The sequence below is a fragment of the Lissotriton helveticus genome, chromosome 3_1 (genome assembly GCF_964261635.1).
Source record: "Lissotriton helveticus chromosome 3_1, aLisHel1.1, whole genome shotgun sequence".
In the NCBI taxonomy this organism is placed as follows: domain Eukaryota; kingdom Metazoa; phylum Chordata; class Amphibia; order Caudata; family Salamandridae; genus Lissotriton; species Lissotriton helveticus.
Genome location: NC_136061.1, coordinates 707,838,840 through 707,866,151, shown reverse-complemented (window position 1 = coordinate 707,866,151; position 27,312 = coordinate 707,838,840). Strand labels below are relative to the sequence as shown.

General features: G+C 42.2%; 1 protein-coding gene across 6 annotated transcripts in view; it reads left to right on the top strand.

Moving 5' to 3' along the window:
* WT1 (WT1 transcription factor) overlaps positions 1-27,312 on the top strand; it is a 293,498-nt gene that overhangs the window by 230,340 nt on the left and 35,846 nt on the right. For all 6 annotated transcript variants that reach the window (XM_078680844.1, XM_078680845.1, XM_078680843.1 and 3 more), the window contains one exon: positions 22,077-22,185. In XM_078680844.1, the coding sequence (XP_078536970.1) occupies positions 22,077-22,185 (109 nt within the window). The remainder of the gene's footprint in view (positions 1-22,076; positions 22,186-27,312) is intronic.

The window sequence follows — 27,312 nt, the reverse complement described above, 5'->3', positions numbered from 1 at the left end:
CGAGCAGACTTTTGGTCCGTTTTCCTGCCGACACTGATGCAGGCAGGGAAACAGATTAAGGTATTGCTACCATCCAGTGGGAGAAACAGAAATATCTGCTCCCTGCGGCCAGGAGCAATGCCGGTTCCCGCAGCTTTTGGGGTGCCGGTTGGGGCTGCGGGGGACCGAGTCTCCCCTACCAGCCCCCAACATTTAATATGGGTGGGTGCCCTGGTGCCCACCCAGGACACCCACCCATATTAAATGTTGGCCCGGGGCCAAAATAGGCTTAGAGAGGGGGACGCTTTCCCCATCCCCTTATGAAATGTGGCCCAGGATGGGCTCCCCAGGATTATAATCACTTGGGAAAGGGGGGCACATGTAATTAGACAATGCAGCCCCGGGCCACCATTTCCATTTAGCTTAGGGAGGCAGGGTATCCTAACCGACAGGCATACATATATCACTTAGAATTGCAATTTCATTACTTAATTTAAATGAATTAAAATTATAATTTAGTTTTAAAAATCACACATGCGTATATTTTATATTGTTCACATTTTTGTAGATATCATTTATTTCTTCTTGAAAAAGAATTCAATTAAAATGAAAATTGTTCAATAAAGAATTCTTGAACTGCGAAAAAATGGAACTGCTGCTACCTTATAGCCCGGTGAACTGACTTTAGTCACATTGTCACACTCAGAATCAGTAGCGGCCCGTTGCGGGAGTGTCGTGGGGCGGTGGGGCAGGGAGGGGGAGGGATATGGTGGGGAATAGTAAACTCCGGTCACGGCTGACTGGAGTAATGTAAACAAATAAATAAGTAAAATGTATTTTATTGTGCGCGCTGAAACGCATTTGGCGTTTCAGCGCGTGCACCGAAATTCGTTTGATTTATTTATTTGTTTCCGCAACTCCAGTCGGCCGTGACCGGAGTTTACTACTCCCCATCCTGCCCCTCCCCACCCCACTGCCCCACAGCACTCCCGCAACGGGCGGCTACTGCTCAGAATATGAGGATGCTCTTGTATGACCCTCCAGACCACAGAGTCAAGTTCTGGGTCTCACTCCGTGTCACTGGGTTCCCTCTGTGCACACCCATGATTGTTGTGTGTGCAGAGGCAAAAACAGAGATTACCGATGGAAACTCAGGGCTGAGTAACAGGTGCTGCAGAGCCAAACAGGGGACTATTTTCATCCTAACACTGGTTCAATCACAAAGGCTAATAATCATCTATACTAATAGAGTCAACACCATACACCCCTGCAGAGTCCACTGCAAGCAAGTGGTAATTCTGATTAATATATGTAGTATTTTCCAGATCTTCTCTGTTAGGTTTGGGAGTATTAGATTACAAACATTGTTACCTTGTTGATTAAATGCCTGTCCAAGGGTGGCCACAAAAGGCAGGGAGTTTATTTGATTAAAACTGGCAAGTTTTTAACTTCTGCTGAGAACTGTTGATTAATAGTGAAAAGTGAACGTTTGATTAACAACACCAGACAAGTCATGCAGATGTAATTTTTATGTGTGCCCTCTTCTTGCATTAAAGTGGGTGGTATTTTACACACACACATGCCCTTAGGGCATGTGTGTGTGCAAGATGTACTCATATGCAGATTTCAGGGGTGCAACAGGGTGTCCTTTTGCACCCTTGAAATTGCATTCTTAATTTGCGACTCTCTAATTGAGAATCGCAAATTGAGAATGTCTTACCATTCATTCCTATGGGCCTCTAGGCCCATAGGAATGAATGGGGAGGTATTCCTTAATGAATGTTTAGAAATCACTATTTTCTAAGCGATTTCTACATGCATAGCCTTTTGCTATTCCTTATTAGCGAATCCTTATTTTTCGCTAATAAGGAATCGCAAATAGCATTGTTGATGCATGTGCCAGTTTGTCTTATAGGGAGAGTTAATTCATGCGATGAAGGAGTTAACTAGGTCACATTACAGTTTTTATGTTAAACTCACTACAAAGTCCTGGATTACAATTGGCCGGATAAACAGGAGTGACCAGGCCCATTGAAATTTGTGTTGAAAACAGGTGAAATCTCTGTCACTTGGGGAAAACATGCAGAAACTGGCACAAAAACAACAATCCTCACATGTTATTTGCCAAAAATATGTAATCCCCATTATAGCCTGCTCACAGAATCAATAGAACCTACAGTAACAGTACATCCAGGCAAGCAAATTACAGGAAATTTCCCAGGCTACTAGTATTTGAGACCAAATACAAATGTCAAATCTAGTAGATTTGTGTTTTTTTGTATTTAGCGAATATATTGGCCATTTATTCATATATAAAACTCAAATATATATGTATTATTACAATTTTTTTAAACTTTCAATGTATATTTAAAGACTTATTATTGTAGAGTTTAATCAAGACTTGAATATGCCCACCCTCTCAAACGCTAGCGCAAATAAGTGTCCTGAATGCAATAAACAAAAGTACACTAACAGTGCTGAACTGTACAAAATGTGACCAAATTATCCTTTTGTATGTGACTCTCACAGCAGGTTTGATCAATGTTCCCGATAAAGATTTGCTTGGAATAATTCATATATTTTGAAATATAGGATTCCTAGGATTTTTTTTAAAGTATAAATGATTCTCACATGAAGCTAATGTTCACCTTACTTGCTTGGATTTTTGAAGGGCTTAAAGCCCTGCGTTCAATGTTTAACATTCAGACAGTATTTACACAGCTCCCTCACACATCAATCTCAAAATGAAAAGTAGTACAGAGAAAAACATGTTCTTTAATTGTAGATGTCCAGGTTACTTTGTATTTAAAGAATACAAGTCCTACAGGGTGCATTTGTCCTGATTTTTTATCGTGATCAGATTGCCTCAAGGCAAAATGTGGTGGGTGCTCAAGAAATTGCCTTGCACAAGACATCCATGAGCAGTGCTTAAATTGTAAAAATATAAGTGCAATGACCCTCATCAGGAGGGCACTGCAGCTTGAGCTTGCGCCACCCACTGCCCGTGCCAGCACTGCCAATGACAGTACATGTGTGCAACTGTGACAATTCAGACTGATTGAGGCCCCCCAAAATCATAAGAATGGCTTGGGTGGCAGGTATTCTATATAGCACAAACAGTGCCACCATGTTGCAGCTGTCATAAGTGCTGGTGTTGACAATTAAATGCCAGTGCCGAACACCAGATACCAACAGCTCATATTAAGCCATTCCCTTGAGTCATGTTACAGTAACACACCCATGTTAGCTGCACAGTTGGACACTGTATTAATCTGCACCAGGGTAGCAAATTACTCTGTGCTCACTTACAGAATGAACTATGTTGTCACTATGTGAATGTGTGAAAGATATCTCCTTACACTCAATGGGCGCAATCCTTTATTGCACTTACACTCTTCATTGCTTGCAGGCATCTCTGAAGTTGAGCCAGATTATTTTGCCTGAGGCTGACAGGTGGACAGGATAAGGCGTGGGCTGACTTTGGATAGGGCAAGTTCCTCAGAGTGGGGTACTCATGCTATGATTGCAGCCCCAGTTGTGGGTCTCTAGAGGACCCATGTGGAATTCTCCATTTGCCTTGGACATATCACACTTGTATATATAAGGGAACATCTCTCTGGAAGTTGTCAGATGCTGCTTTGCAGCTACACTCTACATAATACACAAAGTTCCATTCAACCTCTTCTGTCAAATAGAAAAGTGCTGGAAATGCAAAAAACTCAGTATATTTTCATGAATGAGACTCACATTGCTACATTTCACTATGTGGAAGGAGTTACGTTGAAATTAAAGGGAAACTCATAATAGCTTGAATACAGGTTTGGACTGGGACAGAAAATTGACCCAGGCACAAAAATAAAAGTGGCCCCATTAGGGAATTACACAGCCAAAAAAGTTTCTCCCTGAAAATAATTGGGATGAAGCTGAAGAAGGTGTTATAATCATAGATGTAACAAACTAAATATAACAGTTGTTTAATGAAAACTTTAATTGGTTAAGTCAGAAACAATACTCTTCAGCACTGGGGTCTGCAAATGGAACTTTTTTTAAAACTATTTTTTGTTTTCAAAAAGTGCCTCTAGCATGTTGGATGAGAAGACACTTTTTAGGTCTCGGCCTGCATAGGCTGCGCTTGCGCATTCTCGCTTCTGAGATTTTATGTTTCTAGAGTAGGGAGGTAAACGAGCCAGCTCTTCTCCATTGGCTGGCTTCCTAAACGGCGGCAAGCCTTTGGAGAAGAGCTTTGCCTGTCACTCTAAGCCCCGTCCGTTTCGGATTGAGGGGCGTGTTTTTTGCTGTCCTTTCTATCCGTTACGTCATCCGTCCAAAACACGCCCCCAATCCGAAAAGGACGTATCTTGTATTCCTGAAATCTCGGCTTTCACTCCCTTTTGAAAATAGTGGCGATATGTTAAGATGCTTTATACGACCACCCTAGCCTACCCCCAAAGGACCCGCCACCTCCGGCTAACAGATTTGAAGTAAACTACTACTCAAAATGGTTACCATAGAATTACTTCATGTCTTCATTCCAGAACACAATTATCAGTTGCTATGTTTGAAACATTTTTCAGGTGACAGCGTGCTTGCGATTTAGTGCCATTCTAAAAATTAGATACGCCACCATTAATCAGCCTCTAAAGTTCACAGAGAAATCAGCTGTCAGTGTCAGTCTCTCTCCCCCCGCCAAACAGTTCGTCTTCACTCGCGCAATCTTCTTGCCCCCGTGGTCCCTGTGCGCGCTCACCTTGTCCGTGGAGGGTTCCATGCTGCAAGGGGCCTTCAGTTATCGCGGTGTCCCACGGAGTTCTGCGGTGGCTGCGACTGCTTGAATTATCCCCTTGCACTTCCGCCTGCTGTCTCCCGTTTCCATGCTGGCAGCGCTGACTTTATCAAGCAGCTGAGCTTGTTCAACCGCAAAAGGGTCAGGTGGAAGCATCTTGGCACAGAGAGGTTTCCGTAGTCGTTGAACAGTTTCTACCACAAATTGGTTAAACAAATACAGACGGGCCAATGAGGGGGAAAAAAAGTGAACTACAGCTAGACCACTAGCCTCATTCAGGAGAAAAAGACGGCCATTGTAGAACATTAATGCATTTCCCATCTTCTGCCTAAACTTTACTAATAAAAGACAATTCGGATATTTAAACTACAGAAAGGACACTTTAAATCATTGACTATTTGTGGAAGAAGAAACAATTAGTATTCATAGATGTATTCGATTATTGGTACGGCTCATATGAAAAATACAAAACAGTTAGTTTCTGAATGAAAATTATGTGCCTTTTTTCAGACTGAATCCAGCAAAATTCTTCTTTACGCGAATAGAAAATGTTTCATTCGGGGATGGACGTGGCATTTGTCTTTTAGTCCGGGTGGTTTCGAGCTCACTGCCGTGTAGTCCTTCTTTCGTTTTCATAGTTGATTGAATTACTGTTCACGCTCTGGGTCCCTAGGTCAGGGGTCGCCGACTTTTTCTGTAGCGAGGCGAGAGCTACATCTTACACTGCTCGTCCTGATAGGGCACGACGGATCATTAGCAATGATATATTCCGCGAGGCACATGTAAACTTCATTGTAATCTATAAGGAAACATATCTCGACAGTGACCATCACACTGTAAATCAGACAGTAATGACAAAAATGAATGCATGAATAGACTGCTTTAAGAAACTAGTCACTTTTAAAACAAAGGATGAAATACAGAAATAAACATTGTACGACGAAGGTGAGGTAGAAATCAAAAGCAAGTAGAGGGAGAAAAAGGATGAGAGGAAGGAGACAGAGAGAAAAAGCAAGGAGAGGGATAAATAAACGAAAGGAAGAATGAAGGCAAGGAAGAGAAAAACCAATTGAAATAGAGAACAAAAAAGAGGAATGGAGTTATAGCTCAAGCTGAAAACAGCACACCAAGCAGTCACATGTATTAGACTATGTGTGCTTTAGATATGATGGTGAATGAGACAGCTGCAGGGACTTTTTGTTACCAGAATACTATAATCAAGATTCTCTACATCACAAAATGGATCTCTATGTGTAACAGTAAACAAGTTTAGGTTTGCTTTCTGACAATAATTATGAATGAAGAGACATGGTTACGGATTTGCTAATGTCAGAGGGTCGCTGCATGTGTTTGATGGTATCGATGGGATCCATGCCAGAGGAAAGGCATGCAGGATAGCCTTCAATCTTCGTTTGAGCACTGCACACCTTCCGCCGCTGCCGGCTTTGTTTGATGTGCTTAGGTACATTTTGTTCTGAATGCTGAAGCAGGATATCAATAGGTTATGCTTGGGACTCTACATCCTACCTCCACACTTTATGGTCCTTATTCTATCACCTATAAACAAGTGCAAACCAAAAAACAAACAATCGTCCTCAGGATTGGTACCATCAGACTACACCATCTTGCTTTTGGTCCATAGTGGATCATCATCCCCCGAAATGTACAATTTTCCAAATTTACATATGTTGCGGAGCTTCATGTACACTGACTTTTTCAACACATGCTGAGATCACTGCCTTCACTTACTCCCTTTCTTCACTCTAAACATGCCCCATCCATATTATATGGTCAAAATACTCCACTTATTTTGGCTGCTCATCAACCACACATTTCTCCTGTGTCCACAAATCAACATTCGCCACACTGTCCACTTCCATCCAGCAAAGATTCCATTCGGACTACAGTACTATTCTACTCACTGGGCCCAAAGCACTCTTTTTAAATAGCCCCCCCACCCAAAATTCAAAATGCCAAATCCCCATTTATCCATAACATATTTATAACTCTACACCAGGGTAGTCCAAATAAATACTCCAGTCATAGAGTATTAGCAGTTATCGGGTCTGTTCTTTCCACCAACCTGTTTCCAATTAGGTTGCACAGGCAAGCAAACTGATGGCCAAGTTCCCTCTTTTTTTCCAGACTCTCAAATCATAGGGACACTCTTTTCTTGGTTTCCCTGGCTTGGCTCATGTTCCTGCCATGAAACTTCTGTGGCCTCTTTTTTTTAAGCTAGGAGCATCACTTAATTTCTTAATCTCCCAATGCCGTTCCCCACACCACTGACCACGCCCACAACAGTGCATGCCTCCCCACCATCCCTGCAAGGTTGCTGCTTGTTCATGTTAGTGCTTATTCAGCTTTGGCACCCGCTGTGTCGCTCTTAATCTCCCCGTGCCGTTCTCCACACCATCTCAGCCCTCCTACAACAGTCTATACCCATCCACACCACCCCTCTGAGGTCGCTGCTTTTTGAGACTTATTACTGTGGTTTTTAGCTTTGGTGCCTGCTGTGCCGCTCTAAATCTCCCAGTGCTGTTCCCCGCTCTGTATGTGTGTGTGTGTGGTTGCAAATGCAATAGGTCTCGCATTTGCCAGAGATTAAGCTATTGGCATTGTAAATGACAATGCCATTTTTTATATGTTTTAAAAACAAAAATAATGTCATGAGCAGTGCCAATAGCTCTAACTTTAACAAAGACGCGACCATTGCATTATAAATGCTTGTTTCTATTGTTGGTAATTGGAGTGAGGGAAGAGGGTATGTTACATTTTCAGTCCTATTGGCATTACCATGTGTAAATGTACTGATTTTGCCAATCTTAGAAGGGCAGAACGGCGAGTAACCCTCTGGGGATTCAGACGCATAATCTGTAAACTATTCAAAAATCTCTACACCAATCTAAGCCTCGGAGCTACCTTAATAGTATACATTTCTGAGAATATGGTACTAAAAGGGTACAACTTTGCAGCTGGTACTGGCGCATTCAAGCTATCCAGAAGGAGTTAAAACATGCTTGTGGTAAACCAAGTCCTGTAGAAGGCACACTAGTAGATATGATTGTAATGAAGCTTTCCTTTGAAACTGAATTTAGTGATTGAATCCTTTGTAGCTAGCGCTGAGATAGTGTGCACTTCTTTCCTCTAAATTAGTAGGACAGGAGACATCATATGGCCTAATTCACAGGTGTCATCTGCCATTTATTAGGGTAATTCATAACAGAATCTTATAAACTCAGTACAAAACATCTGTAAACCAGTAATCCAGGAACAGAAGAACCTATAAGAATTCCCTTTCAACCTGCAATACTCATCCGTAGTAGAGCTAAAGAGAGACATGTTCTAATTCCAGCTAGACAAAAGATGTGGTACAACCTTCTAAGGTATGTTTCAAGTGGGAGATATTATAATTTTCTGGCTACTCCCTTGGCTAAGTGTTTTACTATTAGAGACCATTTACTCCTCTGTTCTCTAAGAGAACATTTGCAACATGTAGCTTAAAATGTTAGCGCTTCTTAGATATTAATCGTTTTTCTGTTTTATACCCAGTCTGGAAATAATTCACACCAGTCTAGTTGGAAAAAACATTGATTTCATATTTACAAATTTTAATATGTATGGAATGATCTTGTAAGCTGTTGCCATGGCCTCTCGTGTCAAGCACAGCTGTGCCAATATCCCTCCAACCTGACCTGCTGCTCCTCGACTGGTCCAACCTGAGACTCCCTCCACAGCTCAATCGGAACCACTAAGCAGAACCCAGATGTTCTAGTACTGTGAGGCCACGCGGGTGCTGCATAGTGCAGCTCAGAATACAGTGCAGATTTGAATTTGAATTTGAATTTTAAAATATTTGTAGAGCGCTCTTATACCAGAACGGTTTCATGGCGCTAGATAGCAATGGATCAGTGGAGGCGGAGAAGGGGGCTAGGCTGCTACAGATCTGGAGAACAAGAAGGTCTTCAGTTGCTTGCGAAATTCCAGATAGGAAGATGACGTCCTAAGAGCAAACGGGAGTGAGTTCCAGAAGGATGGAGCCAGCACTGCAAATCTAGCCCCCCCGGACTTCTGTTTCCTGAAGCGTGGGACTGACAAGAGGGCCAGGTGGGTGGAACGAAGTTCTCTGGAAGGGAGGTAAGGGGAGATGGCTTCACACAGGAAGGCGGGGGCGGTCCCTGCTCTAGCCTGATAGGTGATGCAGCCCAGCTTAAAGAGGGCCCTCTCCCTCACTGGAAGCCAATGGAGAGACTGCAGCAAGGGGGTCGTGTGGTTGAACCTGGGGAGCCAATAAATCAGGCGAGCCGCCTGATTTTGAATCAGTTGAAGCCGACGGATCAGGTAAGCCGGCGCACCGTTGTAGATAACATTCCCGTAGTCAAGGCGCGAAAGCACCATGGCCATGAGAATGAGTTTGAGTGCAGCGGCAGAAAAGAAGCGGGAAACCCTTCGGATGATCCGGAGGGAGAAAAAGCAAGCAGACACAACTGAGCTGGTCTGCGCATGGAGAGTGAGCAGGGGATTGATGAAGATACCTAGGGTTTTGACTTTGGGGACTGGAAGGAGGGGAGGGCCAAGGGAAGGGGGCCAGAAGGAAGGGGACCAGGGACGGCAACCACCCCCCGTCAGGACCAATTCGGTCTTGTGCGGGTTTAATTTGAGGTGGTTGCAGTTCATCCACCCTTGGATAAAAAGCATAACCTTCTGGAAGTTGGAAACCGAAGAAGGGGAGGAGGAGAGGTTAAAAATAAGTTGGAGGTCGTCGGCGTAATTAAACACCGAGACCTCCATCTGCTGTAAAGAAAAAATGAGGGGTGAAATGTATAAATTAAATAACAAGGGGGACAGGGAAGAGCCTTGGGGGACTCCGCATGTCACCCTCCTGAGTGGGGCAGTGAAGTTGGCAAGATGGACAGCCTGCTCCCTGTCCGTCAAGAAGGAACGGAGCCAGGCAGAGGCCGTGCCCCCAATGCCCGCCGCTTCGACACGGGTCAACAAGATGTTGTGGTCCACCGTGTCGAACGCGGCGGACAGATCTAACAGGACCAGGGCCTGTGGTCGGCCAGTATCGATGCCCTCCCTTAGTTGGTCCATCACCGACACAACTACCTTCTCGGTGGAGTGCAGCGGGCGGAAGCAGATAACCTCACATATGATTTTTTTTTTAAGTTGCATGTTTTATCACAATTCTTATTATAACATTATAATCATTATTGTATGTCTTGAGCGTAAGGCTAAGGCCGAAATCTTCATTGAAAAAGTTAGGCGCCAGTATGTGCAGATCTGCATCACGACAGCTACTCTAATGCAGAGCTTTGCTGGCCCAGGCTTCACTTGCCCTAATGGTTTCTTTTGGTCAGTTAACCCCAGTCATGTTTTCATGTACATACTTAGACCTTTCATCATATGAAATTTTAAACAGATTAAATTATGTATATTATATCAGTACAGGAGCATCGCCTGGAGGCATTCCTCCCACTTTTTTAGTATTATTTGTTTCCAGTTCAAATAATATTTATTAGATTTCCTGGAGTAGAAAGCAATTAAAATGTAGCTTCAGCCATAAAAGATAAAGTGACGACTAACTATAAAATGTAGACAGAGTTGTGATTGTAAAGGTTCTCGCACAGAATTGAAGAGAATACACATTACAGTAGTATGATACCCTTACAGAACCATGCCAAACCTTTGTGAAGAATGAAGATAAGTAAAAGCAGCGCAGCGCTGGGCAGAATGGTTGAATTAATCTCAGCCACTGATGATTACCTGGGTGGCAACTCAGTCCATCTTTTTGGGGGGCCACAGTGCCACCTCAGACCAGAACCAGTCATATGCAAATCAACCTTGTTCCTGCACCCTTAGTAACAGTAGAGACCGAACTGCTGGGCCAGGTCCCTACCCTTGGATGTTTACTTGCTACAGTGTGTCCACAATAAAGTCTAGCTTTTTCTGCTTGACAGTTGACTAAAATCATGTTTCTTGATATTGAGATGCTTCACGTTTCGTTCTGCTCCAGTCCCAAACATGTTAAACAGCTGTATCAATCTCCTTCGTATTTACCATGCAGAAGATCCTCGGCACAGATGCCATTGGTTTCATGATGCGCTGGGGCTTCACAAATAGCTGTAGAATAAAGAAAATCACGTCCTAACCAATATCTAAGCCACTGAAAGAGTAGATACCGCTTGTGCCACTTCAAGCGTAGCTACGACATTGCTAGTGAGTGAGTGCACAGATACTTGAAAACGTTTGCTTTGGTTTTACCACGAGTTTAATACATTGTTTATGCCTACAAAAGTTAATAGATTTAGCTCTTATCAATTTCGTTTTTTGAAAGTGTATAAAGACATGTTATGAAGATTGAATGCATTCCAAATGCGTAGTATACCTTCGATGAGTCGTGTAATAATTGAAAATCGAACATCAACCTCTTAATTTTTGAGTGAATGACTTTGCGAGTAAATAATTCCTTCAAAACTCGTCTCTGACAAACAAACGATAATTCACTCAGAAAAGACCATTTAGCAATTAACGTGGCCCATAATCACGAACGTGAAAAAATCATGACCAGAATTAACCCCTTTAGACAGAATTTACCAATAATTAGGGTATGATACGTGAGGCACACATAGAAGCAAAATCTAGATAGATTTTTGATAAAAGGTATTTCAGTTAATCCTCTTTGCATATGTGTTGCCTTTTGTGAAAACACAACCGGGATTCATTTGTCGTTTAGTGTCCAGTCAAGTCTAGCACTAAATGTAACGTTTCATTTCGACATGATCCCTAATATAAGACGTTGAAATTCTTTCAAAACTCTTTGACCTTATTTTTTACGTGATCGCAAGAATGTCTTCTTACAATGTTGGCACAACATGTCTCCGGAGGGAATTCCCCATGACTCTGAACTGAGAAGGTCGCCGGGTTAAGCGGAGTTTGGGTGCTCATTTGTAATGGTTAGCTTTAAATGAATGGCCGTTTTTTTCTTGTAAATGTCATCACTTTCCCTCGACAACTTGATAATGTCTGAGTCATGAAGTGTTGACAAAAAATGGCTGCACTTAATGTGACACTTGAGGCATTTTGCTCATTCCAGAGATATGGCACAGGTCTGCCTCGTATAACAGAACGCTTTGGCGTGATAGACACAGCCACGCTATGGTTTAAACTTTTATAAATGTTTGCGATCCGACTCATCGGGTTTTTTTTTATCTACCTTCATGTTCAGTAGCGGGGAAGGAAAGAATCTCGACAATCTAGAACAGACGAATCCTTAATTTATTTACTGAACACAGATACATTTTGGAGATTTACTTATCCATACAACCAACCGCCATAATGTAACATTTTGTCACATGCTGGGTAAGGGTAACAGATGTTTACAGGATTTGTGTTCTAATCTAAAGAATGACTATCCTAGTGTGATTTCTGTAATCTGGCTGCACACCTCCATGGACATTAAGGCGCAGGGACAACAGGGATTTTGTCCTTTGTGTGGACACACACACGCATGTGCACGAACGCACACACAGACACATATGTACACTTCTCAAACCTGTGCAGTAAATTGTGTCGTTCCAACGCAATCAGTATTACAAAATGGTGGCAAGACCAATTCTTAATTTAAGCATGCTCTAAAAGTGCTCCAGTGTATCTCACATGGGCCAGATGTACGTAGCTTTTTTGAGCTCGCAAACAACCGGATTCTCAGAATCGGGCCGTTTGAGACCCAAAAAAACATTTTTAGATGTACAAAACCCTATTTTGAGATTCGGTAACCTATTACCGAATCGGAAAAAGGGTTTACGATTTGATATTAGGAAGGGGCGTGTTTAGGTTGACCCTTCCTAATAGCGATCTTCATGGTATGTGTGAATGTTTTGCGACCGAAATGGGGTTGCGAAACATTCACATTTTGCCACCAACGCCGAGTTAGTGGTAACCCAGCGGACCACTGCCTACTCTTACAAAATTAAAATAAAACTTTTCATTTAACATTTTGAAATGAATCCCGTTTTCCTTAATGGAAAAAAGGGCTGCGTTTAAAAAAAACAAAAAAAAACATTGCTTTTTTTAAAAGCAATCACAGACATGGTGGTCTGCTGACCTCAGCAGGCCACTCTCCCTGTGATGGCTGTGATTCTTAATGGGCCGCAAACTTGACTTACCTCATTTATATTCATTAGGTAGGTCCATTTGTGACTCGCACAGGAATCCCTAAATGAAACTCATACATTAGGAATACCTATTTCCTAACTGCAATTCAGATTGGGAACTCGGTATTTCTAATGTTTGTACATCTGGCCCCACATTCAACATTTGCGATTCAGTATTCGGAAGGGGCATGTTTAGGTCGTCCCTTCCAAATACCGAATCAGTATGGCATGTATTATTATTTTGCAAGTGACTTCTGGTCACAAAACAGTGATACTTTACCACCAGTTAAAAACTGACCCATTCTCACATGGGAAAGGGTCCCCAATGGACCCCTTACCTTTGAGAATATAAATAATATTTTTTTAAAGCAGGCAGTGGTCTCAAGTACCATACCCTACTCTTAAAAATGAAAGTTCAAGGGTTCATTTTCTTCTTTTTAAAAACAAGGAAAATGGGCTGCATTTAAAAAAAATCTTCTTATTAAAAAACAGTCACAGACATGGTGGTCAGCAGGCCACCATCCATGTGATGGCTGTGATTCCTAATTTAGTTTTTATTTTATTTTATTTGCAGAGTTTTATATAGCACAAACATGACCCTACAGGGTGTCGGAGTGCTGTCCAAAGCGCAGTCCGGTCTTTGCAGGGACAGAACCACATATAAATACAGCTATAAATACAGATACATTATATCAATAACGGCTTGGTGGATCCAAGATCCCAAGGAGTCCAAATGTCAAAGAGCAGGTTAAATGACTAAGATGACAAGTGAAGGAATCTATCATAATCTTTTTTACTTCTTTTTTGAAGGAATTAGACGAAGGGTTTGTTCTGGTTTCTGGCGGAAGTGTGTTCCATATTTTAGGGGCTAGACCAGAGAAGGAGTTGGTCTTTTTATTTTATTTCTGTTGCTTCAGCAATAGGGAGTTAGAGCTTCTTGAGGAGCGGCAACCACCGGATAGTTACATTTTTTGCCAGATAAACAGATGTGTTGTGGTGAAGGGTCTTCTGTGTCATTCAACTGAATTCTGGCTTCAAACGGGAGCAATTTTAGATGGATGAAGTCAGGTGTCATATGGTTGAAACTTTTGGATCCTGTGATGAGCCTAGCAGCAGAGTTCAGAGTTGCTCTTAGATGAGCTAGCTTTGCTTTGAGTAGACCAGCAAGGGTAGCGCTGCCTAAATCCTAACAGGATATAACAAAGGATTGGACTGCTAACTGAAAGTCATCTGGGGGGCAAGAATAGTTTGATGTTCGTTAATATGTTTAGTTGGTAGTCGGATCCCCTTGTGGTGGCACAGATATCGTTTTGCATATTCAGGTGTTCCTCCAACGTTATACCAAGTGATCTAGTGCAAATGATCATGTGTGGAATGGAGTTGAGTGCAGTGAGTTACTTGGGCCATTCTTCGATAGGGGCATAGTGATTGTGAGAAGTGATTAGGAGGAATTCAGTTTTTAGGGTGTTAAGCATTAATGGGATTGCAGGTCAACCATTCTTGGCAGAGTACAATTGAGTGTCATCAGCGCACAATAGTAGTGAATATTAGACAGATTCAGAAGATCGATAAGAGGTTCCAAGTTGGACAAGTTGAATAAAGTGGGAGAGAACGTAAATCCTTGGGGAACTCCGATCGTGACTGGTAAGCTGTCTGATAGTGTTTGATCTACCTTAATTCTTTGTGTTCTATTCTGAATGAAGGAGGCAACCATTTTAAGATGGGATCTGATAGTCCCATCCTCTTTTCAAGAATGTCATTCATCCTAATATGTTTGACCCTATCAAAGCGGAGGAGAGATCAAGTAGTATAAGCTGACAGGGTTTTTTCTCGTCTAGCATTCTCAGAGCATCATCAACAATGTGTGTAAGGGCCATTTCAGTGCCTGTTCTGAAACTGATTGATGAGGATCAGGGAGTTTGAATTGATCAATGTGGTTGCAAAGTTGCAGGTGTACCTATTTCTCTAACAGCTTTGCTAGAGTAGGAATGCTGGTGATACGGTGTAGTTGTTAAGGTCAGATAACTCAGCATTTGATTACTTTAGAATAGGGGTGACCTGGCCCATCTCTAAGCAGTCGGCAAATGTGCCATGAGAGAGAGAGGAATGGACAATCTTGGATCAAAGAGGGAGTATGATAGAGCTAAGCTGTTAGGTAAGCTTGGCAGGCAGGAGATCATTGAAGTGGTGGGAGGGTTTAATTGTTGCTAACATAGTGATTAAAGCGCCTTAATCGGGGATTGTGAAGGACCCCCAAGTAGCACTGTTTTAGTAGTATAGCAAGAAGGAGGGGTTCTAGCCTGGTGCTGAACAGGTAGGAGAATGTGCTGGCCCTAAGATGACAGAAGTTGTGAGGCGTGAAGGAAATCAGATTCAAGCCTCTTTGTCTTTTCAATGAAATAGGTGGAGAACTCATCGCCCCTTGGCAAGGGACCGGTGTCTACCGAGTGACGGTTAGAGCTACTTGTTGTTTGATGATTTCAAATCGTTTTTTGGGTCTATTTTGGCATTTTTCTAATTGCTCCCTCAAGTATTCTGCTTTGGAGTTTCAGATGAGTTTGTTGTAGGAGCTTCTTTTTGACCTTAGGTGCTTGATGTGTGTGATAGAGGGAGAGCTTCTACAAGATCTCTCCGCAAGCCTTGATTTGCATCTTTCCTCATTGAGGCTACAGAACATAGAGTGTAAGATCTGAATTCTTTTTAGCTTCTTCATAGCAAAAGTATCAAGTATGTTTGGCATGGATTGTGTGAAATAAACAGTGAGATCATTCACATTTATCATGCTGGTGGGAGGTTGCAGGATGTTGTTGCTAGTAGAGGTTAAGGTGGATAGATGAATATTTCTCAAGTCTCTGGACCACCATTTGGGTTTTAGCGGCTATCCCTTTCTAGTCATCATCATCTCCAGGATGAGGAAGGAGTTTAGGTAGTGACCTGGCCAGTCACAGTGGCATATGGATTCTAGTAGAATGGTATTGACTTTCAAGATGAGTAGATCAAGGGTGGACCCTTTATTATTGGTAGGACCATTACACAACTGGGTAAGGTTGAGGTCTGTGAGGCAGACCTTGAAGGAGTTCTTTAAAGGGTCATTAGAATCATTCTAGTGTATGGTAAAGTTCCCGGGGAAGGTTGGTGTGCTTATCCGAGTTGGAAGGGATGGTCTCTATTATTTGTTCAATGAAAGGTAGATTGTTTCCCAGGGGGGTGGGAAATGGAATGGAGTTTGGGTACAATCTTGTCATTGCTCCATATTTCGATACCTAGGTATTCACAGGAGGTCATTTGCATAGTTGTGAGTGTTTCAGGATGAGGTAGGTGTGATAAATGCAAGCTAAGCTACCCCAGCTCTACCCAATCTATTCATTGTGATGATGTCATAGTTGGGTGGGACAAGAATGTCCAAAATAGGTGATGAGGTCTCATTTAGCCACATTTCAGTTAATATCAGGAGGTCAAGGTCATGCATGCGGATGAGATCCACAATGTCTGCAGCATGTTTTACAGCCGATCTGTAATTGAGAAGCATAGATCTGGTGTGATAGTTGGTTTCTGAAACTACAATGTGTGTTACGGGGACATTAAAAAGGTTGAGTTTGTTCAAGTTTCAGAAATTTCGACTAGGTTCTCTGAAAGTGTTGGAGGTAAAAGGTTGGATAGTGATTGGCTTCGGATAACAGATTTGTGGAGGTAACTCTCTGAGGTCTGGAGATAGGATTGAGATGGGGTTTCGTTTTCCAGTTGAAGTTCAGAGAGTTTCCAAAGTACATTGAACCATGCCCAGAGAAGTTCAGCCATCCGAGTTGGGGAGAGTTAAGATTTTTGGGTGTGGGGTTCCTTTAGCTCAAGAGGTCAGGTTGAGTGTCATTAACTTCTCAAGCTTCAAGGTGGTTTGAAAAAGATTCAGAAGATTGGTTTTAACTAGTTGAAGATTTTGGCTAATATCAGAAAGTTTGCTCTCCAGTGAAGGGAGGTGGTACGTGCCTATGGGAGTTGCATGCGGCCTGGGGACAGAGGACGAGTGATCACCTTTGGGCCATAAAACATGTTCTGCAGACCACCCAGATAAAGGGAGGTGAGAAGTGTGATGGGGAAATCACAGGAGGATGAGGGATGAGAGTGGGTCTAATCAGGGTGGCGACTGGAGGAGTGATCTAAAGAGCACCTACTTCATTAATAATCATGAGTTAGGTCGATTTGCTACCCACAAAGAATCCCTAAATGATGCTCAGTGAGGTCCATGCATTGGGAATATTAATTTCTTAATTGCAATTTGGATAGAATCATAATTAGGAAATCGGTATCCCCGTAATGGGTGCTAAGTAGCTGTAGATTGCACACTGCTAGCATTACAGGAAAGAGGAGATCTTTGCCACCATTTGTTACACAGAGAGGGGCTAAATAGGGATGCCCCTTTTCTCCTTTATTGTTCTCCCTCGCCATGGACTCAAGGGCCAAAAGTATGTACTCGTCGCCCGACACCAGAGTTCCATTGGAGGTTAGGTTTGGCAAATGTATCATACAACCACATGCATGCATGATACATTTGCACCTAAACGTCATTGCACTTTTTTTCTTTAGTGTTTTTGATGATTGGCAAAAAACTATTTTTTCTTTTTTGGCAGATGTTGAGTAGCCAATGAAAATAACTTGGCAAAGCCAATAGGTCTTTTCTGGCAGCCAAAGGTGAGAGATTTTATATTTGCCAATGGTTAGTCAACATTTGATCAAGACAAAGTCCTGTGACTGCATGTCAGTACTGGTTATCTAATTTTCTCGTCTTAAGTTTTAGAACTAGACACCTGATTTTTGTGTTGAAATTGGAACTGCTACATCAGATTTAGGAGACAAGACACTCTTCCTTGGTGTTTTATAGTGAAGTGCGCACTAAGCTAAGATATCGAATCTCAAGTTTGAGTAAATCTTTGTAGTAGCACTCTGTTTGTCCTCTCATCATTTGGTACTGATTGTGCACAAATTGTTTTAGTGCAAGGAACATGCAATAAGTACTGTCTATTTCGGGATTTGATGCCAGGTGGAAACTGTAAGTAGTAACGGAGAAAACAGCAGATTCAGGAAAAAGTAAAAAAACATAAAAGTTCTAATTGCTCAGGTGCCACTGTTGTCTCAATAGTGAAGGTGCTAGTTTTACGGCATAATTCAGTAAAAATCTCCCTCAAGTAATGTTGCAAAATCAAAGGGCTTGATTAAGACAATAAGGCTGCCACCTCCAAAAAAAGGCATTTGTTACCTCTGCCTTCCTTTTGAGCCCCCAGCCCAATGGCAGAGTCTTGTGGGAGGAGAAATGGCACAGAAGACCTTTTTTAAAGTTTGGTGGATGGTATACTCCATTACTAACATGGTGGATGTCTCGTCCACCATATTACGAGTGCATTGTAACCTATGGCACTTGAAATGCGTGGACAAGATATCTGTCACCTTTTGACAGAGTACCCCATCCACCAAACTCTAATTAATGCCAAGACACCTGCTTGTCAAAGGGGTAAAGCGATCCCCCAGGACTTTCTGATAGGTTGATTTCAAAGCCAATTTAAGACTTTTAAAGGTCCATCAAGGAATCAAACGATTGGTGCTGCTGTTGCTGACATGGGAGTGAGTGAAGCCACATCGTTGCCACTGTGGGAACCCTAATCAGCATGGAGGCCACAACTGCAGAGGATCCACCATTGCAGAAAACGTGGCTTGGAGATCCAAATGCCAAAGCTGAACTCTCATCTGCAACCAGCCAGGAAATACACTGCTGCTTCAAAGGAGGGATGATGCACAGATCTGCCTCCCTGGATCTCATCCAGTCAAAACCATCCCGAGGTAAAGCTGCAAACATGGCCCACGTAGGAGAGGAGCTGCCACTGTGATGGCAGAATCCCACCCACAATTGCCACACCACAACAGTTAAAAGAATAACTAGTTGCTAAATACAGATGTTAGCCTGCACCTGGAACCAGAGACTGCCATGCACAGATGCATACTAAATAAACAAATGATATATACTCAATGAACTCAATCAATCTCGAATGATGATTGAACGTAAAATCATAATTCGAGATTGATTGAGTTCATTGAGTATATAAACTCCGAGGATAGATAATTAATGGTATCGGTCCTATTTAATAATTATTGATAAACATTACCATAGGCATAATTTGTTTATTTAGTGTTTTATTCCAGATGCCTTTTTGGTTTATTGGGTTTCCCCTGTGTTATTGATGTGCAGATGCATAGGCAAGTCTGACATGTATGATTGAGTCTTTTTTCCAGATGGTAAAAAAAAAAATCATTAAACCGAGTTGTACATGTGACCAATAAAAGTATTTGAACCTAGCTGCACCTGTGCCTGATCGATGCCTAATCCATAGTGTGTTGGGAACTATCCCAACCCTTTTCAGGAGACTGGGGCCTGGAAGAAGAGGTGCTACCAATGGGTTCCGCCAATCTAGTCCAGTTTTTTTTTTTACTTTTGATCACCCGTTTTTTCGATCTTTACAGTGGTTGAGTCTCACTACCTGTGTCTCACTTATGTTATTTTCCTGTCATTGGACTGAGCATGTTTACTGGCAGTGTTGGCCTTTTAAGACAAGGCTGCTGCAGTGCAGTAAGGGTAAGGGCCTCTCAGCTGATTATGCATGAACAGGTATGCACATGCGTGTGGTGATTGCACGCATCATTGTGCGCAGCTGAGTAGTTGCATGCAGGCAGCCTGCCTGTGGCAGTTTTAAATTCGACCTGTCAAATTAACTGCATTTGACAGGCCTAAACCTTCATTTTAAACATTGATATTTCACCAATAAGCGGGCCTTAACGTCCATCACCCATAAGCAAAGTACACGGTTTAAAAGTAGAACAAATAAAAGTTCACTATTCTGCATGTCGTTACAGTAAAAAAGCCCCAAAAGGGATTTACACTGTAGCAAGGTTGGCTACTTCCATAGAAAAATACTGAGCTGCGTTACCACATTTATTAAATGCTAAATTCAGATTGGCAGCAGTTAGAGAAATAATTCAAAGACTCATTTTAATAGTTATTCAGAATCCAATGTATTGGTAAAATTGAATTTGGTCTATGTATTAAGCAAGTAGCACTTTAAAAAAAGTTACGTTTGTCTGCCTAAAGCCTCTGGAGGCCTTTCTGTAAGTATTGAGATGTCACCTAGCGGCTTGATGGATCCCCTGTAGTGAGGTGTAACTGGGGGCTGTGCCCTGTAATTTGATTAACTTCAAAGAAGCCTACTCTGTCACAGGCAGATGTAGCTAACACCTGGGTTACCCCTTTCCTCTGTCCACCTAACCAGTCAGCCACCAGACCCAGTGGGAGAGGAGCTGCCCCCAGAGCTGGTTTAGAGTAACCATAGAAAAGGGGCTGCTCATTTCAATGGCCGCACATTTTGGTGAAAATAGGAGCACTGCACAGAGGAAGAATGGTTTTGTCTTACAGAATTGTCCTAGAATTATGTGCTGGAAAACTGGGGCATGAATGGAAGGCTGGTGTGGCAGCATTCAGAACTTTCCGCCCAAACGTATAAACCCCTCCTCAAGGGAGAGACAGGGAGCCTCCTGGACCTAGAAGGTGATAACAGCATAATCAAGCACAGCTGGAAGGTCAAGCCACCTGATGCCTGCAAAAATAGACTTAGGACTTTGCCTAAAGCTTGCCCGAGGAAAAAATGAGTCTCTCCATGGCCATTGGTGCTGGACCCCTTATGACCCCTGAAGACCAATTGAGGGAAGATCTGCACTCCACTGCCACCTCAAGTACTCTGCAAGATAGCTATGAGCCTCTGGGGCTTTGAAGTGTGGGAGGAAGATGCACTGCTGGTCGGTAATGGAGGGACAGTGCAAGATCCCCCCACCAGCAGCAGAGGAGCACCAGGAGAAGAGAAGACTGGTGCAGGAAGCCAGTAAAACCAACTCACTGCAAACTGTACCCTTGAAGGCCAGGTCACCTGTTGAAAATGCTCCTGCTGACTAGAGCTTGCCTCCAGGAGTAAAATGAGCCCAAGATCGACCAAATGTTGTCTCCCACGGGCTACATTCATGGTGCGCGTGTGAGCAGGGAGTCTGCTGAGAAGCCATCAATGGGCTCACCATGCTGCCATTTGGAGGACAAAGGCTGTGAGTACCCCCGGGTGTGACTGTGGCACCCCATAAAAGAATGAACAAAGAGAAAACCTCAACAAGGCACAGGGCCGTACCAGAGAAACCAACATAGAAGAGCGGAGCAAGCCGCTCATGAAACATTAATTGCTCCCTAGCGGAGCGTCTCATCGTGCCTATGACAGCTTGGTAAATGAATGATTTATTTCTTGTGGTGCCAAATGGAAAGGCAGAGGCACCTACTACATCATTTCTAAGTGTTGTGGAGGGCTACTGGGAGCAGAAGACCCCAAGAAGCAGTTTAGAAAATTGCCCTAAGTTTTTGGGAGTATTGTGTTCCTGGCGCAGAAGATATTCAGGATGATTTTAAGCATTTTCAGAGCTGGGGCATGGTGCTTTTCAACATGGGAGTGTAGAGACCCCTAGTGATAGGTCATATGGCTGCTGCATTATGTGGCCTGATGATTGGAAAGTATTAATTATAGACAAACATTTCATTGCTTATTTTAATAATGAATGCATTTAAATATGGTTATTCACTTCATGGGTCTTAATGTGTAATCCTCACTGTGATTACTGTTCTATTAATGTGGCGATACCTTGACAAAGTCAACAGGCATATGTAGTGATATGATGACCCATTGACAACAAGCCCGTAGATCTAACTGAAATGTGGATTAATTGTTGAAAGAGTATAACAAGTAATGTATTGCATTCATTGCAAAACGAAACTCCCAGCATTCAGCGAAATGCACAGTCCTTCTATGTGTCCTAAATTTGTATTACCAAAATATCACTACCAATACTGTAAATTAAAAAAAATCACGAATTTGCTCCCGTTGTGATGGCCATTAAAATCTAGCACTACATTTCGCACCAAAGTTCTGGGAACAAAATGTGAAGTGTGAACTAATTTGTGTGTGCAGGAGATCAGAAAATAAAATACATGGTTATCTTAACTTTGTCGTTACCCATGAATTAGAGATGGTTTGGTCCTCTGTGTGAAATTCTGATTCTAAAAGTGTCCTTTTGTCTAAATTTTACAGTCATGCAGCGGCATACGAAACCGACAACCACACTGCTCCTATGCTGTATAGTTGTGGTACACAATACCGGCTACATGCACATGGGGTTGAACTGTTCAGAGGAATGCAGGTGAGTACATGATGCTTAGCTCCAGTGACATCACAGAACGAATCTCTATTGTACGAATCTATTGTTTTGAACTTTTCTAGCGTCCCACACACCAGTTGCAACACTGAAAAATCATATGTATGGTTCAATTGAGAGCGATTTATGACAGTGTATCGCAGTCACTTATGTTTGCCCTACGATTAAATCACACCCAGTACGTCGTCCTTCACTAGAGCATCATGAAAAGTAGGTTATTATTAGTCATACCTTTACATTATCATCATCATCAATGCAGTGCAGTTCATACATAATGCCCTTACAACCTTATGTAAGGGCACCGAGGGGTATGCATTGTATTGCACTGCAGTTTATACCCCTCAGTGCCCTTACATAAGCATGTAAGGGCACCAGGGGATATGCAGTGCAGTGCACTGCAGTGCCTACCCCTACCTTAAACCAACCCCCTCGCCCCCCCCGCCACCCCGTGTATGTAAGGGCACTGAGGGGTAGGCAGTGCACTGTAGTTAAACAGGTCTGGGAGAGGGAACAGTCCCTCTATGTTTAGAAACCACTGCAGATTAAACTTTATCTGCAGTTTTTTTAAATATAGAGGGACTGCTCCCTCTTCTAGTCCTGTTAAAAACTGAAACCATTGAAGATTATTTCCGCCCGGGAAGTTGCTGAATTTATTCCGTTACAAGAGTAATGCAGAATTACACATTTACTCCAATTCCGCCCACCCCTAGTGTAATGCAGACTCTAATGATTAATAATCTTACAGTTGCACTTATAGCCCAGCAAGTCAGTTTGATATTTAGCAGCCTCTAACTGTATTGTGGAACGGGGTAATTTTTATGATGTTTTCTGATGTCATTATGTATGCCCTGTATCTTACTTGTGTATCAACATTCTCTCGCTCCTTTACCCTTTTCTTTCTATTTTATTGCAAATAATCTTTTATGGACAAAGGCCTAGACGAATGTAAATTAGAACATTGGAATGTTGGGAGCTCCATTGAAAACAATGGAGTGCTCCGGCTTATAATGGCTGGTATAAGCCTGGAGCTCCAACATTCCAATGTTTCTTTGTTCACAGCTCTGGTTGTGAACAAAGGGTTCAGGGAGCCTGAGGGGATTCCAATCCCCTCACGCTCCCAAAAGGCTTTGTTTTTTTTGTTAGAACATTCTGTCCTCTAGTGACAGAATGTTCTAATAGCCTTATAGCCCTTCGTAGATGGGCTATACCGCTATTAAAGTCACTCTCCCTTGTTAAAGGCCCTCGCCTTCGGCTCGGGGCCTTTAACGCTGGAGAGGGCCTTTAATAGCCGGTATAGCCCTCTACGGCGGGCTATAAGGCTATAATAAAAGAGGAAAAAGTAGAAGTACACCTAGCCTGTATCACTCACAAATATTTAGCATGACTTTTAGCCACCATATTTAGGATTACTTTTCTTGCATCCGATCCCCGTTGGATAATGCACGTCTTTGGAGCCCTCTCAGTGAGTGGTATAGCAACAATATATATCTGCAATTACAGCCCAATACAATACGACCAGGATATTTCATGGGTTCTGACAGATGGAAGACTGCTGAACGTGTCTGCCCTGCATTTTAAATGTGCATACTATCAACCTATGGAAGACAGTCTAGCTTTTTGTTTTCACCCACTTAACGTCTGCTACTGTAAGGTCACTAAAGAGCCTGAAAACAAACTGAACGGAAACAAGAAGAACTGAGCAGCTCACACATTTAAGGAACAACACCGTGAGTCTACAACGCAATCTTCCAGAAAGAAAGAAATATACATTAGATAAGGGAGCTGAGCAAAGGCTTACAAATGCCACGTGTCAAGATACAATGATAAATGATCAGGCAAATTAACAAAAAAGGGGGAAATGACCACCGTGAGGAACGCAGCCAGTAGTAAAAGGGCAGATGTGCCGAACAATTCTGAAGATGTATAGTATAACAATAAAGCAAATATACAGGAAATCAGGGGAAAACAAATACATCAGAAAAAAGAAAAAAAAAGGAATGCTCTAGAAAAACGACAGGTAGAAACACTACATGCTAAAACTACACAAAAGAATCACGTATATTCACTGCAAATATTGTAAGCGTCTGATGATGCACTCCTACGAGTTAGGATGGAAAAGCATTCGCAGGCTTTTGAACCCTACTGTTATAAAAAAAATTTTTGGGAATAAATCATAATTACTTGAAAGATAAAGACGAGCAAAATCATCGGGTCCCTGGAAGATTGGTTCTGGCAGCGATTTCTGCGGAGTTGCCTTACATCTCAGCCACGCATAGGTCTGGGGAAGCCCCGGCTTCTTCCTAACCCTGACGTGCGGGTAGGTTTAAGGTGTGATCAGTTCGACGGACAGGTACCAACATTCGTGGTGCCAGCACACCAAAGAAGACCGGTGAAGCCCACCTGGGTTTTTAGTAGGGTCCCACCCTGATTAAGCAGGACCCCTTGGCCTGTGTCCCTACTTCTAGTAGAAGGTAGTATTAGCACCTTCGTCACTGTGTAGCACTTATCCACTGTTGGTCCTGATTGCTTCTATAGCATGAAACATGTTGACCTGTAGGTTGATCTAACACTGCTGGATCATTGCACCAGAGTGTTTTTCGCCTCACTGTTTTTATTAAGGTGGTGAACCACACCAATAAAATGTGCCGTGGATTTACCAACCTTTTTTAAAGCACCACATCTTTGCACACACGTCTACACATCCCCTGAAGCCCTCATACCCATATGCACCAACTGGCAGGAACAGAAGATCTCAGAGAAAGAGCCCCTTTATGGGTGCCCGTTAGACACTGCAGCGCCAGTCTAACGAGGAGCAAAAACCCATATGATGAAGCATGACATCTAGCTTGCTGGGTGTGTGAGGGTTTTCAGTTCCGAAAGGGGACTCCCCCCCCCTTTTTTCCTTTAAAACGCTGCTCCCCCTTGCCTGGTTACTTGGTTTCATTACCTCTTTTTGTTTGGGGAACAGTGTATTTCTTCTTTTTGAAGCCTGAGCCAAGCCAGATTTCCAAGTGGGCCCCACACTATGTAAAAGGTTTCAATTGAGGCTCATTGTTGGGATATTCATGTTTTGAGGATAATGTAATATTCTGTCATTGATCTGGCCCCACCGGATCTATGGTTGAGACCACTGCCATCAAGTGATCACATTAGAACAGTCAAGTTTGTGACTCTAGGAAGATCAAAAGGATTGTTCTGCTTCAGTAACCAATTGCCAAGGCCCCATTGAGTGCACTCATGCTTGCTTTTTACCCACAGGATGAGGAAGCAGTCTATCATGCTGAAAGCAGTTTTGCAGAAGAGGGGAAAATGCCTTTTGGAAAATGTGTTGGAATTTGACAAAAAAGACTGTTTAGCAGTTTATTCAAAAGCATCTTTCGATAACCTAGAAAACCTAATTGATGATGAACCATTGGTTTGGAAATTTAAGCAGTACCTCACCATACTTGGATTGAAATATTACTTCCATTATCTTGAACTTTTATTTTCGTTTTATCTGTTATAATTGCATACTACAATAATACGTAACTACATGTTAAGGAATTTGGTTCTGGAAGGCCGACTTAAAACTTGCAGAAAAGCAGAGTTTTTGTTTGGTTTATTTAAAGAATGTCATATCTTGTGCCTAGTTGAAAACCTCAGTTTGATATGTGTCAACATTATGACCAATGTTTGTGCTCTTTTTAATACTTTGACCATGTGGAAGGGTGAGATTATGAATTAATCACTACCATGTTCATTTTGCTTTGGTATTTCCTGAATTGCCGGTATGACAACCTGGAAAAGACTGAATTTCTCTTCATTTCATATAAAAATCATTCCAAATTCATCACTGCCTTGTTAACTGAACCAGTATTGGATGGCTTTGCTATCACACCTGCACATCTAGAGTTCACATCCTTTGGTTTCTGAATTGACCCCTACCCCTCTCCCCCTGACTGCACACTCTGAAGTCAGCTGGACCAGATTTCTACTTAGCAAAATACTTAAAATCATAATAAAGTTCACTGACCTTTGCTCGGTAGTCCAGGTGATGTGCTGGTTTATACTCAATTTCAATTTGTGTGAATCTTTATTTTGGCACAATTGCTATAAAAGAGCAGATTAAGAACACAACACATAAATATATATAATAAAAAAATAAAACAATTAAAAAAATTGATACAAAAACGGAATTTCATAGAGCAGTCCAACTGAACTTGACATAGTGCTTTACATTCTTCTGTTCATAAAAACTATAAAGCCATTCAAACACAGAACATTGCATAAAAAAAGAGTTGATAACAATTGAAAACAGTATCATTGAAAAAGTCAGTTATAAGGAACCAGTTTTGGATAAAACTTAGACCAGTAACTTGAAATATTGTTCGGTCTTAGCCTCCACATACGTATTAAAAATCAAGAGACAGGGAACACAATGAATTGACTGACATCACTTCTTAGAATTCTAGATGCAGTCTTTAGATTCCTAGATCCTAGATTACGACAAACTGGTAAATCTCACTTCCTTCTAATACCTTAGTACTTAGGGCAGAAAACAACGATACGCTCAACCGTTTCAGTAAACCTGTGGACAGAACAGGCAGGTTGCTATAACTCGTGTGACAATTCCATTTATCTGTGTAATGATAATGACCAAAATCTCCAAGCGGAATTTAACATTTAAAGACGTAGCATGGGGAGGTATAATCTCATTCAGATATGCTCCTGAGTAATAATCCGCTTTAAGCTCTAGGAAGGAATCAGTAAGAAAGCCTGCCATAAGAGAACACAAGGTGAAGTTGTCAATATAACACCAATAGGCACCTTTTAGCTCTATTCTAGAAACCAAACCAGCATCAGCAGTGGAAAACAAAAAATTCTTCAACCAATTCTGACCCAGCCAATCTTTCATTGTCTGGAACCATGCACACTTACAGGCCCTGGGCTTCCCTAGCAAGTCCTCTAAGGTCATACAAAAGGCATAAACTCTGGAGTTACCCAAAGTCTCTGCCAATACAGAAGAGGTCTTAACCCACCTACATTGTTAATGCATCTAATGCCATAATCAAGGCAAAGGTCTGAGAATTGGGGTACTAACAGGAAGGTTCCTTGTGAAATGATTTTCTATAA